Source organism: Agelaius phoeniceus, chromosome 20 (assembly GCF_051311805.1).
Source record: "Agelaius phoeniceus isolate bAgePho1 chromosome 20, bAgePho1.hap1, whole genome shotgun sequence".
Lineage (NCBI taxonomy): Eukaryota > Metazoa > Chordata > Aves > Passeriformes > Icteridae > Agelaius > Agelaius phoeniceus.
This window is the reverse complement of record NC_135284.1, coordinates 5,034,251-5,048,997: the sequence shown is the minus strand read 5'-3', so window position 1 is coordinate 5,048,997 and position 14,747 is coordinate 5,034,251. Positions and strand designations below refer to the sequence as shown.

Here is a 14,747-nt window from a genome sequence, read left to right as displayed (position 1 = left end):
TTGATGTTAGAAAATAAATAAATTATTGGCCTGCAACTTAGCCCCCTTTGGATTACAAGCAATATCTCATCTCCAAGGTAGTTTCAACTCTCTCTTAAGGAGAACTACACAGTCCTGCTCTCTGCATTTTCAAAACTTTCTGCATTATCAGAGGCATCAGTTTAATCAGAACCAGAGACACTAAAGAACAGTGAAGGAGTCCATCCCTTTGTGGTTCTCAGGAATGTGTGCTGCACATCTGGATAAACATGGGTCTGCAGAGAATGGAAACATTCATTCCCCAGCTGGGGTTGGGTCCAAACCCTTTTTCTTTCTCTGTCTGATTTACTCCTAATCCTACATTTGGTGGTTGCAACACTGCACAAACCCTGCTGAGGCTGACACAACAGGCCCAGGAATCTTCCTCATGACCCTTTACACCTATTTTCTAAATAAAACCTGTTTCTGGGCTGTGAGCTCCAGCTGAGAGGAGAGATCCTGAAGGGATTGACAGTTGTGACATTAACAGAAATGCCAACTGTCCCACAGCATCTTGTTCTCCAACAGGAGATGAGGGCTGGCACTCCTAAGAGAAAGGAGAGGGATGCATTCCCTGTTTATTTTTCATACCAAGCCCAAGGATGCAGTCACTAAGTTGTTTGTTCATTTTCAAAGTCAAGTCTAGGACAAATAAGATATTTGTCTTGGCTCTAAAAAGTGAGAAGAATCACAAGTATTGAGACTGGGAGACTGAGAGCAGAGTTCACCACCCTGCTGGAAATCCTGGATTTGGAGATCTCATGGAAATTGGGTGGATGTAGATCTTCTGCTCTGATGCTGTGTGGGAAACCCCACAGTCCATGGCAGCCAGGACCACGAGAGGAAATGTCTCAAGGCCCTTCCCACTGGGAAGGAAACACCTTTCCCCTCTGATTTCACAGGTACAGGTCCTGTAGCTCCTCTTGGACACACCAATGACCTCTCCTTGGGGAGGAGCTGCAGGACCATGAGGGAATCTGAGTTCTAACCTGACAGAAGGATCCCAGACTCTCCAAAATAGATATTTCACATAGAAAAGTCAACATTTGTTATCAAACCCCATCATGAAAGAAATACATATAAACCACAGGCAGCAGCTTTGGTTCACCACCTTAAATTTTCTGTTTTAACAGCTCTCCTAAAGCCAGGGCAGCAGCATCTGCTGTTACAGCAACAACAGGAGCCCAGCCTTCATCACTGCAGCAATGAGAGGAGGCTGCAAAAAGCTGAGAGCTGATACAAAATGCAGGGCAAGCCCTAAATTAACCCTGCCTTGCCAAGGGCAGTGCTCTGCCCTCAGCTTCAGTGGTGTTGGAGTGCACCTGTGGCAGGAAAAAAGGTTAAAGGAAAGCAAACCCTCAAATATTGATGCTTTCCTTTCACCTAAAGGAAAGCATCAATATTTGAGGGTTTGTTTCAAGAGCTGTTGTTTGCATGGCTGAAGTAGAAAAACAGAGACACAGGGAAGTTCATCACTGTAAATTATTGATCTGCTGCTTTCTAGACACTGAAACTGGTAATTAAACAAATGGTAAAAAGATACTTCATCAATTATAGAGGTGCCACTTTAAATTACACTTGCTGCAGGATGAATAAAACACAGAGGTTAAATGCTTTGGGTATTTCATGCCTGCTTCTTGTTCAAAATCCTCCCTGCACCAGTGATTCTAATTCTCATATCCTGCTGCTCCAGAGCTGTGTGCTCTGCATTAAGCTTCACAAAGGGAAATTAGAGCTTTTGTTTCACAAGTTTTAGTTCACACAATGTCCAGGAAGCACAGTGTCATGGTCAGGAGAGAGCATTTGGAGCAGATACCATTTGGATTCCCTTTCTGCTCAGCAGGGTTGGTTATATGGCCACAAGTCAAAGCCCTGTGGTCACAGCCCTCCCTCAAAAATCAGACCAAAAAAAGGAGTTTTGTCTGCTAGCAGCCACTTGTGCAAACTGTGGAGCACTGGGCAGACATTTGACACTGGCCTGATGGTTTTTAGAAGCTATAGACAAGCACACACCCTCCCCAACTGAAAATAACACCAGCAAGCTGCTTGTGAAGCAACATGGTGATGACATCAAAGATGCCCTTTTAAGCAGAAATCATGTCACAATCATGATGATGACTCAAATTTAACTCATGATAAATTTTTATATGAGGGTGCACACCTTACTGCATCAAGCTTAAGATTATCTCATTCCACATGTTAAATATGTGAATGTAAAAGTACACTTGCTCTAATACTGAAACAAACAGCAATCAAAGAACAACTTGGCTATCTTGTTCTGGCATGGGTTCTCTAGAACTATTATTACATCTTAAAGAGATTTCACCCTGGGAAAGCATTTAGTGAAGGCTGAGTTCATCCATTGATTGAGATATGGAATATGAATATTCCAGCTTTAAGGCTGCAAATGCAGCAGAAGCAGCTGCCTTAAAGGCACATGCAAAACAACCCTAACAGGTGGACACAGCTGGCATCCCTCATGGAGCAGTGAGGCAGCACCAGGGAAACAGCAGCAGCTGCTGCTGGGGCCTGAGCAATCCTGGGAGTCCAAGAGCTCATCGTGGAGCAGAGGGGCAGGAGTGAAGGCGGGAGCTCAGAGAGGAAGGAGAGGCTGAGGTGGAGAACTATCAGAACATGGTGTGGAAGCTGGAGGTGATGGAAAGCTGCAGCTTTCAGCTGATGGGAACAGTCCCAGTGGGAGATGGAGGCCGGACTGTAGGATTTTTGTAGAGGAAAGAACATCAGTGCTTGGTAGGGGGACAGGAGAATCAAAGGCTGAGCTGACTCTTCCTACTGCTCCCCAGATAATGAGGCTGAAGCACAAGGAGAGCCAGCTCTGCCACAGGCCTGGTGCCAAGTGCTCTGTGAAGTGCTCCTTGCCTGTTCTGAGGGCAGTTACACAAGGTAAGGCTTTATTCATAAGTGCCTGATGGATCCTGTGTGTGCAACAGCTCCTACCAGCAGAGCAGTGTTTGTGGGAAATGTTAGCAAGAGTGTCTAAGAGAGATAAAGCCTTTGAGCTGCAGATGAAGCTGCCAGCCCTCATTTCCAGCTTGTCAGAGCAAGTCCTCCTTGAAGTCAGCAGTCTGGAATGAAGAGAATCTGGCATTTGTGCATGGATGTGTGGCTCAGGCAGGCGGGGCGCTGCCTTTAATGAGGCTTTGCACAAAGCAGGGGCAGCGGGAGTGGCCAGGGGCACCGAGTGATGGGCGTTATCTGCTGGCCATCCACGGATTCCTCTCCTCCGAGTTCGGATTTCAAGCCCGACCTCCCTTCCTGCTTCCACCGGCCCTAGAGCTGCAGGGGAAGGGCCATCCAGGACTGGAATCTGAGAGCCCTTCACATTCTCAGAATTGCTGGGGTGTGTGAGAGGCAGCACACACTTGTCTGGTGAGCTGACAAATTCCACAACAGCTGGTGGCTCCCAGGAGTAGCTGCATGCAGGTACCTGCAGGGCTAAACCCCAGTATTCCAAAATTCACTTTTCCAAGTGCTAACCCACTCCAGCTCACAGCTGATTGTGAAGCCTCTTCACTCACAGTGCATCAAAAAGGAGCAAAACTCCAAATCATTTTAATCCAGCTGCCTACCACAGCATCAAGAATTCCAGTGCAAACCACTTTGGGTTGTTTTCTACCCTTACAATGAGCCTACAGTCCACTACATCACACAGAGCTCCAATTCCATCTAGAAATAGCATCTTGAGGTCTATGCTGCAGGATGGCATTCTTAAATTTTGTTTCCTTGTGGCCACTGCTGGTGGTGACAGCAACAAATGGCAGGAACCTGCACGTATGCCTGGAGTGGGCACGGAGCCACATCCGACCTCTGGCACGGAAGGTTTTGGCAGCAGAATTAATTCCTTGTCCCCTCCCCTTTCTGCCCGTGTCTCTCATGGCATGCTCGGATACCACAACAGAATAACCTTGCTCTACTACCCACCACAAATGCCTTGTTAGAGTCCCACAGGGCTCAAAGGTTTTTTGGACCTTTACACCTGGTGAAAAGCAGGGCAAAAGTGGGAATCTCTGCATCCTCACCTGGGTAAGGTATTCCCCCACCCTCACCCTCAGTGCACTGGCTCTCCCAGACTCCATCCATGGAAAAAACAGTGCTCTGGGAAGGGGAAGGGAACAAAATATTCCAGATACCAGTGCCCAACTGGACCCCTGTGCCTTGGGCTCTTCTCCCTGTGTGACCGTGTTCACAGGGGTCTCAGGCTGAGGGAAGAGACGAGGATCTGACTCCATGTTTCAGAAGGTTTGATTTATAATTTTATCATGTATATTATATTAAAACTATACTAAAAGAATAGAAGAAAGGATTTCCTCAGAAGGCTGGCTAAGCATAGAATAATAAGTAATCATAACAAAGGTTTGTGGCTCGGACTCTCTGTCCGAGCCAGCTGGGCTGTGATTGGCCGTTAATTAGAAACATCCAACATGGGCCAATCAGAGATCTACCTCTTGCATTCCACAGCAGCAGATAATCAATGTCTACATTTTGTTCCTGAGGCCTCTCAGCTTCTCAGGAGGAAACATCCTAAGGCAAGGATTTTTCATGAAAGATGTCTGCGACATCCCTGTTTTGGATGCCAGCCACCCTAAGGATGCTTTGGCAAGAGGCAGAACAGACAGCAGCTTTTCCTGGCTCTGTGACCAAGTGTGTGCAGCCTGGAAGGATTTATCAGGGCCTCTCTCTCCCTGATCTGATAGCACCAGCAGTGCAGGACTCAGGGGCAGGTGCTCCTGCACTGCTCAGGAGCTGGGACTGTGGGAGCTTGGGAATGCTCATTATGAGCAGTGGAGTGGAGATTGCCTGTTCTGTTTGTAAACCTTGATAAAGCCAACATTTAGAAAGCAACTAATTACCATTTATGTCCCAAACAGCTGGCCTAGCTCCACATCCACATGCTGGGAGGTTTTGGTGCCAATCAGCCCACACATCAGAGCACAAAAGTCCCCCAGTGTGACTGCAGAACCTTCTAGCAAACAAACCAAACTTCTCACTAGCACTGACTTCAAGGATCCAAACACAGCAGTGTAAGAGTAGAACAGCCACACGAGCCATCATTCCCACATCATTACACTACAGACACTTGTCCAAGGTGAAAAGGGCACAGAAAATATCCTCTGAGGTGCCAGAGGGCAGTCCCAGGCTGCTGTCAGCTGGCCTGGCCAGCTGAGGTTACTGTGACAGCCTCTGTCCCAGCTGTGCCTGTCCTGGGACTAAGATCCATTCAGCTCTGAGCAGACACTTCAGGGAACTAAACAAACAGAAAATGTTGGTTTTGTCATCACTGCTCCCCCAGCTTTGTTTCAAAGGGTTGATCAAAGGGTCAAATGGATGCAAGGACAAGGCAGGGAGAGGAGGACTACAGTGAAACCAATTTAAATTGGTTCAGTGAAAGGTGGAACAAGATGATTAAGTCCCTTCCAACCCAGACCATTCTATGATTTTAAACAGAACTGATATCAGGATAAGCTTATCTTAGATACTGGGGGAATACAAAAGAAAGGGCATTTCATGGAAGTGACATGGATGAAGCTCCAAGATTCCCTGGCTGCTTGTTCATCCCCTCCCCTCTGCACACCCTCGTGCCTTGAGCACTGAAACCCTGGAGAAGTGACACAAGGACAGAATCACCCCCAGCAGCCCTGGGGACAAGCCCAGGAACGTCACCAGGGGTGCAGCCTGTCAGCTGCAGTGCCCCAGGAGCAGGGGAGCAGCACCATAAATCACCTAACCTGGCACGTGGGCATCCTGTCCCAGCACTGCTCTGCTGCTCCCCAAAAATGCAAAAACTGACACTTTTTGGCCTTAGAAATGAGGGCTGATGCTGGTGGGGTTTGGTTGCCAGCACACAGGAGAGGAGCAGCTCACTCCACACACTCATCACTGAGCCATTTATTGACCCAAATGAACCTCCCCATCCCCTATCAATTCAGAAATGTCAATCCAGCCCACACTAAACACTGATTGATTTTCTACTCTAACAAGCACCGTGTCACATTTGTGTTAACTACTCATCAGTTCAGATAAGTGGTTTGCAATTAAGATAATTTGAGACCAGTACAAGTGTGGCCTGAAAAGCACTTTCAAGAGTTCAGCACAGAGAAATTCACTGCTCAAAACAGCCAGCCAGGCACCAAGCTGACAGCTACACCAGAATTTACCTTTCCAAACAAAAAAAAATTTGTCACAACCTAATTTTTCCTAGGAAGGCAATAACTGGCTCGTACAAATATTTCTTCCCTGATGTGTACACTCACCCTGCAGCAACACTGATTTCTGCTCTCCTTCCTCTCAGGTGACACCAGAGTCCTTTCACAGGTGCTCCCTTATTCTGATGGCAGGCAGGCAGCATTCCAGCAAAGCTGCACTCAGGGACAAACAGCCAACTTGACTGAGAAAAATAAACAGTTACAGGAGAGCAGCTCTGAGTTGCATGGCTGTGAGCCTGGACATAGCTCACATTCTCATCCTACACAGAGCCACTCTGTGGAATTTTCCTCCCAGTGCAAGTGCTTTGGACACCAGCAGCTGCCAGTTGAACACATTCAGGTTACAGTTGGAACTCCCCTGTCCCCACCTAGATCCGGAAACTTCAGAGCAGACACTTGGCAAGCACCCAGGTTTCAGTTTGAAGAGACACAGAGATCAAACAGCCTCCTGCAGAACACAAGGGTTTTTTTGCATAGAGAACACCACATCTCTTGCAACATTTCCTCTTCACATGGAGCCCTCATGACCAGTGTGCCAGAGCAGCAGGGAAGTCCTCAGTCCCTCCCAGCCCTCACTACCTGCCAGGCTGCCAGCACCAGCCATGCCCTGCTTTTCTCTCCAGGAAGTGCAGCTCATCTCTTTTTTTCACTCTCCTTTCCTTTCTGCTTCTTCCTTGCGTCAAGCCACAAATACCTCAAATCAGATTAGTTTATATTTTAATCAAATAACGACTGAAAGCTTTAGCCTAATATGTAAATGGCTCATAACCATCAGCCCTTGTATTCTTTAATTATATCAGGCAAAGTAAAAAGACACTCAGCTTCTTCATTATGTTGTTTTTCTTAAAAGTTCTAAGGGACCTTAACACACCTGGTTTGGAAACACCTCTTGCAGAAATTATCCCAGATTCCTCCTAGCTTTCTCAAATCCCTGCAAAAGCAGTCATGAGGGTTCTGTTTCTTCTGTGGGTTTAGGGGACATCTCTGGTGATCTTAAATGACAATAATTTAAGGTATTGAACAGACAGGCAGCACTACAGCTCACCTGCACTACTTTTACAATGAAGACTCAAACAATTTACAGAGCTGCTTTCTGCTGGAAACCAAATTTTTAAGTGCTGAAACTAAGCTCCAACTGAAGCAATACAAGAGCCAGGACAACGGGCGTTTGTCCCCAAGTTATTCCATGAAGCTGAGCTTTAACTTTCTTCAGCTCAATAGTCTGAGAGTCCCCTTCTTCAGGAGGATGTGGAGGCCAAGAGAGCAAAATGAGATTGATCAGATCTCTGATATGGGCTCATTTTGGCCTCACCACCTTTTCTGCCTCCCACACATTTTATCTCCATCTAACTTTTCCAGCCTCCACTTCTTGGCCTCTACTTTCCTTGCTGACCTCCCACACCATTTTGGCCTCCCACTCCTTTTCAGTTTCTGCTTTTTCTATTGGTCTCCCACCCTTTCTCAGCCTCCACTTTTCCTTCTGGGTTTTCAGCCTCTGGTTTTCTCTCAGAGCAGCACAGAATATTCAAACCCCCTGAAGGTTAAGAATTTGTAAATTCTCTTTCCAAACAACCACGTTTCACCTTGATATGTCCATCCACACTTTTTCTACACCCTAGCAGACCAGAAATAACCCATGTCCATCCTGACACCTTGCAGTCAGAACTTGGGTTTGTGCCCAAGGAAACCTGGTGGTTCTCTCAGTAATTGCAAGCCTGCTAGGATTATCACAGCACTGTACAGTTGTTTTAATGGATTTATAAACTAAAACATGAGAATTTCTGGGATGGTCAAAGTTGATGCTCTAAGCTTTGCTGATAGCTCCATAAACTGCTGTTCCACCAGTTTCCTGGACAGAAGATCAGCAAAATTAAATATAATCTGTGTTCCCACAGAGTGTTATGGTTGGGCACATACAAAAACACACTCTGTACTTTTCTGCAGAACTTGCTTTTGATCCCCTCACCCACTTATAAGAGCAAACAAATCCATGCACAAATAAAATGAGGATTTTGCAAGTCACATATTTTGTATTCGCCTTCATTATGAGACAAAGATTCTCCTTTCTGTTTTCCAACAAAATTGCCTCAAGAAAACCTTGTAATTTTGGGGAAAATAGTAAATAAACTTTTTGAATACACTATTTAAAATGAAGCACTTGGTTTACTTGAGAAATGTGAGGGGTGCTCTGCTGGTCGTTGCACTTGGTTGTTTATTCAGAACCCCAAACCAACCAGGGACACAAACCCTGGCTGTTGTTAAAACCTTTTCAGGTGTAATGGGTGGGGAGGGAAGTTTCCTGTACCATCTGTGAGAAAATCCCATGCTAACACAGAACAGCAGATCATGAGTCAGGAAAAGGCAGAAAAGCTCCCACCTGAACTCCAGTGCTCCCTCAAAGGAGGTAAAAGAAACATCTGCTTTTCTGTCTGAGTTCCAGTTCTGTCAGAGAGAGAATTCTTGGCTTCCTGGTGCAAAGGTGTGGCTTTCCCTCCCAAGAGAACAAGAGGCGATTTCAAACAGACTCCAAGAGTCCTAAGAGTGGAGGACAACCTGTTATTTAAAACAACAAGGTGTGTGGACACAGAACAAGGCTTCCTGGTCTCTAATTTGGAGATTCAATAAAACTCTAGAGAAGCCCAACACTAATTTGTGCAATAATCTTCCCTGTCTCCAAACCACACCATGGGACTCCCCAGCTTTTACTGCAGATCAAAACCTGAGCTGCAGCAGCAGCATTTGTAATGCAGTGCTGTGTGGTGTTGCAAATATGCACCAGGTTTTGTTTTTTCCAAAATGTTGGTTATAGTGTGCAGCCTTCTAAAGCACAGAACTGCATATTTTAGTTATTAAACTTCACAAACAAGTCTGGCTGTTGAAAGTCATTTCCCTGAGTAAACAATGACTCAGTGTGGGCTGTATAATGTACAAGTTATTAGTTACTGTTAGTGAGTTTAAAAAAACTCAACTCTATACAAAGGCCTGCTTCAGAATGGAAAATAGTTTTCCTCCTACTTCCATAGTCCCAGTTATATTGTTTCAGTGGAATTTAATTTTCTAAAAAGCTAAACAGATCACTATCTCTTCATTATATAATTGGACATTGACTTAACTGGACCCTTCAGCCATGAACAATATGTGCAGTGTGAAAGCTGAGTTTACCTTTTTTTCTGTTCTCAGTTTGTCATTATAATGCTGAAATAAAGCTGCTTCTTTCCTGGATAGGAATAGCCCATCTAGACCAGGCATCAGGTGACAATGAAAACAGACATAAAGACAGCCATAAAATATTGAGGATATGGTAATGAAGAAAAATGCAACTGCAAGCTCAATAAAATCCTCTGACAAGCACTGCTCCCTAGTTGAATTACAGCTCCTTCCATAATCCCCCTCTTCATTAGCAAAATGGCCAAATACACCTGGTGATTGTCAGCTGGCAGAAGGCACCAGCACCACTCTGCCTAATGAAACTCAGCTGCTGAGGCACCAAGGAGGTTTCCCTGCAGCCTCAAACCCCCTCCAAAGGCTGTTTTCCTGTTCCAGTGTGCCCTGTCCCAGCGTAGGAGCACATCTCTGTGTTACCTTTTGCAAGGGGGAGATCTCTGGTCAGGCACCAGAACGCTAAAAGGAAATACAGAGTCAGATCACAGAATGTCCTGAGCTGGAGGGACACACAAGGATCATCTATTCCAACTCCTGGCCCTGCACAGACACCCCAACAATCCCAGAGCGTCCCTGGCAGTGTTCCCCAAACTCTCCTGGAGCTCTGGGCAGTGCCCAGCACCCTCTGAGGAAGAACTTTTCCCTAAAATCCAACCCAAACCTGCCCTGGCACAGCTCCTGCTGTTCCCTCCTCCTACCACAGGGCAGAGGTTGGTGCTGCCCCTCATGAGGAAGCTGCAGCCCCCAGTGAGGTCTGACCTCAGTCTCCTCTTCTCCAGGCTGCACAAACCAAGTGACCTCAGCTGCTCTTTACAGGACTTCCCCTCCAGACCTTTCATCATCTTTACAGCAAACTCGGTGGTGAAATTTTACTAGAAAAGTGCCTTCCAAAGAAATTACCAAAATAAATGTCAAGGCACAGCTCTAGCTTGCAGAGCCTGGCCTGCAGGCTGAGTGCCACCACAGCTGTGTCACAGAGCACTTTTTACTCATTCATGGACTCTCCATTTCCTGGCAAACATCACAACACATTTTGACACGACATTCTTCACCACCAACAATGACACTGCCCATTCAGTGACAGAGCTTTCAGTGACTGCAGCCTGCTGTAGCTCCCAGCCCTGGGACCTCACTGCCCACAGGGCAAACACTCCAAAGGTACTGCCAAAATGTCAGATTCTAGGTCCAGTTATTATCAGCTGCTGAACTGAATCACAGGAAGGGTGGTGGCCAGGCTGGCCCAAGGTCACTGTACTGGTTAAAGGGCTGAGAGTGTCCCAGGAAAGCTGGACATTGGCACCTGACCAAATGCTTTCCTGAAGAAAAAAAACCTGCCAGGGAGAGCTATCCATGCATGCACGAATGCCACAGGAGTTCTAAATACTAACCTTTACTGCCTCCCAGTACAGGAATTTAATACAGAACCGACTACACTGGAGATATACAGCAATAGAAAAAGTACTGGCCCTGCTGCTCCTTGCTGTATTTAAATGTTTAAATATTTAAATAAGGCAGGGCAGGGCTGTAAGGAACACTTCCACCCCCACAGAACATGGTTCAGTTGCAACAAATTACTTGAGATTTGTCCACTCCAAACCTTCACCTTGTTAGCCTTTCACATTGACTTGTGCTGCCTGCTTACATCTTTATTAATATTTTCTGGAAAGGGCTGCCCACCTACCCCACTAATACATCAACAGGAAATCTGCAGAGGAGGGCACAAAACACAGAGCAGGATATTTTCCAGCAGAGAGATCCCTGAATCCAGGCACAGAGAGGCACAGCACAAGCGGCTCCCCGCAGGCAGAAAAAGAACTGTGCTACAATCTCAGAGGAACACAAGGCATGCAAACCTCACCCACCAGAGCTGACAGCAAGGTTGGATGGATGGTTTCTGGAGAAGCCAGGATAGCAATCCTAGGCAGAGGCAACCACATCGCTCAGGAGCTGGTTCCACAGCAGTAAAGCAGCGTTTAACACAGGAAAAGCCCCGACAGGAGACACACACATGCCATAATTGCAATCACTTTATGCCAGCACAAAGGGCACACCCGACCCCAGCCTTCCCTGCCTCTGTGCAGATGTTGCTGTGCTCACACAGAGAGCTGGGCTGGGGAACTGCTGCTCACAAATCCCTGTTTGTTTGGCTGCTCGGTTCTGATTTGGATCAGCTCTCAGCAGTTAACCACCTCTGCTGCCACTGCTAGAGGTAACCCAAAGCACAACACAGATGGTTTTCCCCACCACACAAATCAGCCTTTCTAAATGGTTCTTTAGCCTGTGTGAAAGCACAGGTGATTGAGTTACACCTCTTACAAAGGGCTGTGGCACAGACCAGCCCCGGGGAAATCTGCTGTGCTTTGAGTTCCCTCCACCTCCTTTTCTGCAGCACCTGTAACACTCCAGCTTCTCCCAAACACGCTCTTGTCCTCCAGAAGGCACTGCTGGGTATCTGAGAATAGTGCTCACTCATCAGTCCTTTGAACTGGGGGGCAAAGTGCTGCAGCCCAGTGCTCCTCAATATTTTCCATGCTGGAAGCACTCAGGGCTGCCAGGTAAGAGCCAGGGGAAGGGGCACTGGGAGCTGGGTTTCATGCACTGCCCTGGGACTGTGGCAGCTGCTGCAGTTTGTTTTTCCTGCACTTGGAGCAGACTGTTCCTTTGGACAGGGGGAGAGGAATTTGTCCTGTTCCTAGAAAGCATGTGGTTCCTAATGCAGTAATAAGCAACATGACACTACAAACAGAAAAATCCCAGATATCTGAATAAGACTAAGACTATCTCAGCTTTGCATAAAGGCACCCATAGAGTTTGAGCTTATTCATAGAAAAAACCACGATATTTAATGTTATAAAGCATTCTTAGCCCCCAGCTTTTTACTGGCCTTCCTCCAATGGGGTTAGATCAAATAAAAAAATAAAAATGGCTTGGCTCATTTTGTCAGGATCTATGTAAGTTCTCTTACAGTTGTTGTAAATCCCAAAGATGTACTGTAAATCACAAGTTTCTTCACTATTAATTATGCAGGAGAGAGCAGAAATTACACACTGTGGATACTGACTCACATGGGATCTCTCACTCCCCAGTGTGTTATGATTCACACCTTTTTTTTTTTTCTGCTTTAAAAATAAATCTATGCTTTATACCATGATAAATTAGAACATGTGGACTCCATTGGTCCCTGCCAGGCAGAACACAAAATTCATATTTACACAGCCCCTCCCTAGAACACAGGATTATATCCACTATCAAAACTAAAACCCCTGAAGTGTTATGACAGTGGTTGCCATATCAGGGCCTACTGTGAAAATTAAGAACTCATCAGTTCCATAAGCCTTAGGCACTTTCTAAAAGCTTTGAAAAGGTGCTGACAACTGGCAATTGTCTATTGCTGCAAAAGGGGATGAAAGAAAAATGCCTTTCTTCCCAAGTACTCTAAGATGTGGTTCTGTTTTCATGGCTTGTCCCACCAACCAAGCAAATTTTCTCATTTGTCACTTTTAAAAACTAAGCAGCTGCCATCCACAAGTAGTTCTGGAGGAGCCTTCCCCCCCCCCAGCAACTGTCGGAGAGAGATTAAATACCAGAATAATCTCTGTATTGTATCTTAGAACCACTTTTCCTCTGCAATCCTCCCAACGACAAGAATGCAGCTCAAGCCAGCTTACTTGGAAAATTCAAGTTACTAGAATGAGTTGCTCATTCAGGCAGAGTCAGATTCCTCCCATGAGTCACTGTCACTTAAAACAATTAACTCCAGGTATATCAGAACTGGAGAAAACCGGCATGGAAAGCAGCACTTGAAACGGGGACCCTGAGCCTCAGCGGGGATGCAGATCTGTGGTCTAAATTGGAGAACTAAAGAAGTTTGACCATCTCCACCTGTGCGAGAGGGCTAACTAGAGAGGACACTTCTGCATGAAGCGCTTTGAGGCACCTGTGCAAGCACTGGCAGAGAAGGAAGAACTCCTCCAATGCGAACAGTCAGCGCTGTGCCCAGCAGGGCGGATCACACCCAGCAGCGCTGGGAGCTGTAACGCAAGTTCGGGATGTACAGGAAGCCTGTCCTGACAAGGGCAAGCCGAGCCGCCCGGAGCCCCGGCCGTGTCACGGCCACGTCTGAGCCGGGAGCAGCCCCGCCCTGCCCGGCCCCGGCTCCGCTGGGGCTCCCCGCGGGCAGCGCTCGGCCCGTGCCGGGCAGGGATGCGCGCACGGAAGCGTTACCGGAGTGCAGCCGCCGCCAGCCCGGGAACCGGGCAGCGAGCGGCTGCTGCGGGCAGCCGGAGCCACGCCGTGCCGCCACCGGGATGCCGGCTGCTCTACCCCGCTCATTTGTTCCTTCCGTGGAGACCGTTCCGAGTTTCCGGGAAGGTTCGGCGGCTGCGGGGAACGGCCGAGCCGCGGCCGCCCGGGGCGCTGCCCCCGCGCCGCCCCGCGCGCCCCGCAGCCCGCGGCCATGTGCCCGAGCGCCGGTACCGCCGGCCGGGCGGGACGGACGCACCGCGCGCACCCCGACCGACGGACAGAGCGCTCGCTCGGCCCCCCCGGCCCCGCTCACCTGCGCTCGGCGGTGCCCCGGGACGCGCGGCTCGGGGCCCTGCGGCGGCTCCGCGAGCGCCTCGGCGCCGACTGCCCGCGGGAGCCCGCGGCGCGCCGCTAGTGAGCATGTCCGAGCGCCGGGCATGCGGGCTGGGGCCGCCGCTCCGCCCTCACCTGCACCGGCCCCGAGCTCCGCCGCCGCCCCGCCTCGCCCCCCGGCCGGCCCGCGCTCGTCACCGTGTCCGCAGCAGCAGCAGCATCCTGCTGAGCAGCCTGTGCAGAGAGCGGCTGGCTCCAAGGGCAGACGCACCTGTCTGCTGCAGACGGACAAGATAAACCTGGAACGCTGACGGGAATTCTACCGGCCCCTCCTGGCTGTGCGAGTCATCGGGAGTGCACGTTCCTGGGAAGGACGCAGGTGGAGTTCATTGCACCGAGCTCGGGTAACCATCCGCTGTGAGCAGCGCATTGGCTCATCCCACACAGGTGTGAAATACCCGAGGCAGTCTCGTCAGGATCTACAGGAAACTCTACACACTGAACTCCAACAGCCTGAGCCACTCGGAGCTAAAAGAGTAGAAAAGCTCTGCTCTTGCCACTCCTGCAGCAGTTTAAAATATCTTAAAGTTTCTCTTAAACCACCCCTCTCTGGCCATTCATGCAATACCAACCCTGCTTGACACACACACAGTAGCAAGTTATCATTTCATGGAATGTTAATAAGTGTTTAAAACTTTTTAGAAAGTTGAACCAATACCTTTTCTCTCTTTGATGTCTCCCCCAGGACCCCGGCACACGCTAAGG

General features: G+C 48.2%; 1 protein-coding gene across 4 annotated transcripts in view; it reads right to left on the bottom strand.

Moving 5' to 3' along the window:
• MYO1C (myosin IC) overlaps positions 1–14,088 on the bottom strand; it is a 50,401-nt gene extending 36,313 nt beyond the window's left edge. For 2 of the 4 annotated variants that reach the window (XR_013184829.1, XM_077188586.1), the window contains exon 1: positions 13,963–14,088. Coding sequence is in view for 1 of the 4 variants with exons in the window: in XM_077188586.1 (XP_077044701.1) it covers positions 13,963–14,088 (126 nt within the window). In the remaining 3 variants the exon portion in view is untranslated. Of the gene's footprint in view, positions 1–6,290; positions 6,501–8,619; positions 8,778–13,962 lie in introns of those variants that run through there. The other 2 variants (XM_077188588.1, XM_077188589.1) reach the window with 2 other exon arrangements.
• Positions 14,089–14,747: the final 659 nt, after the last annotated feature.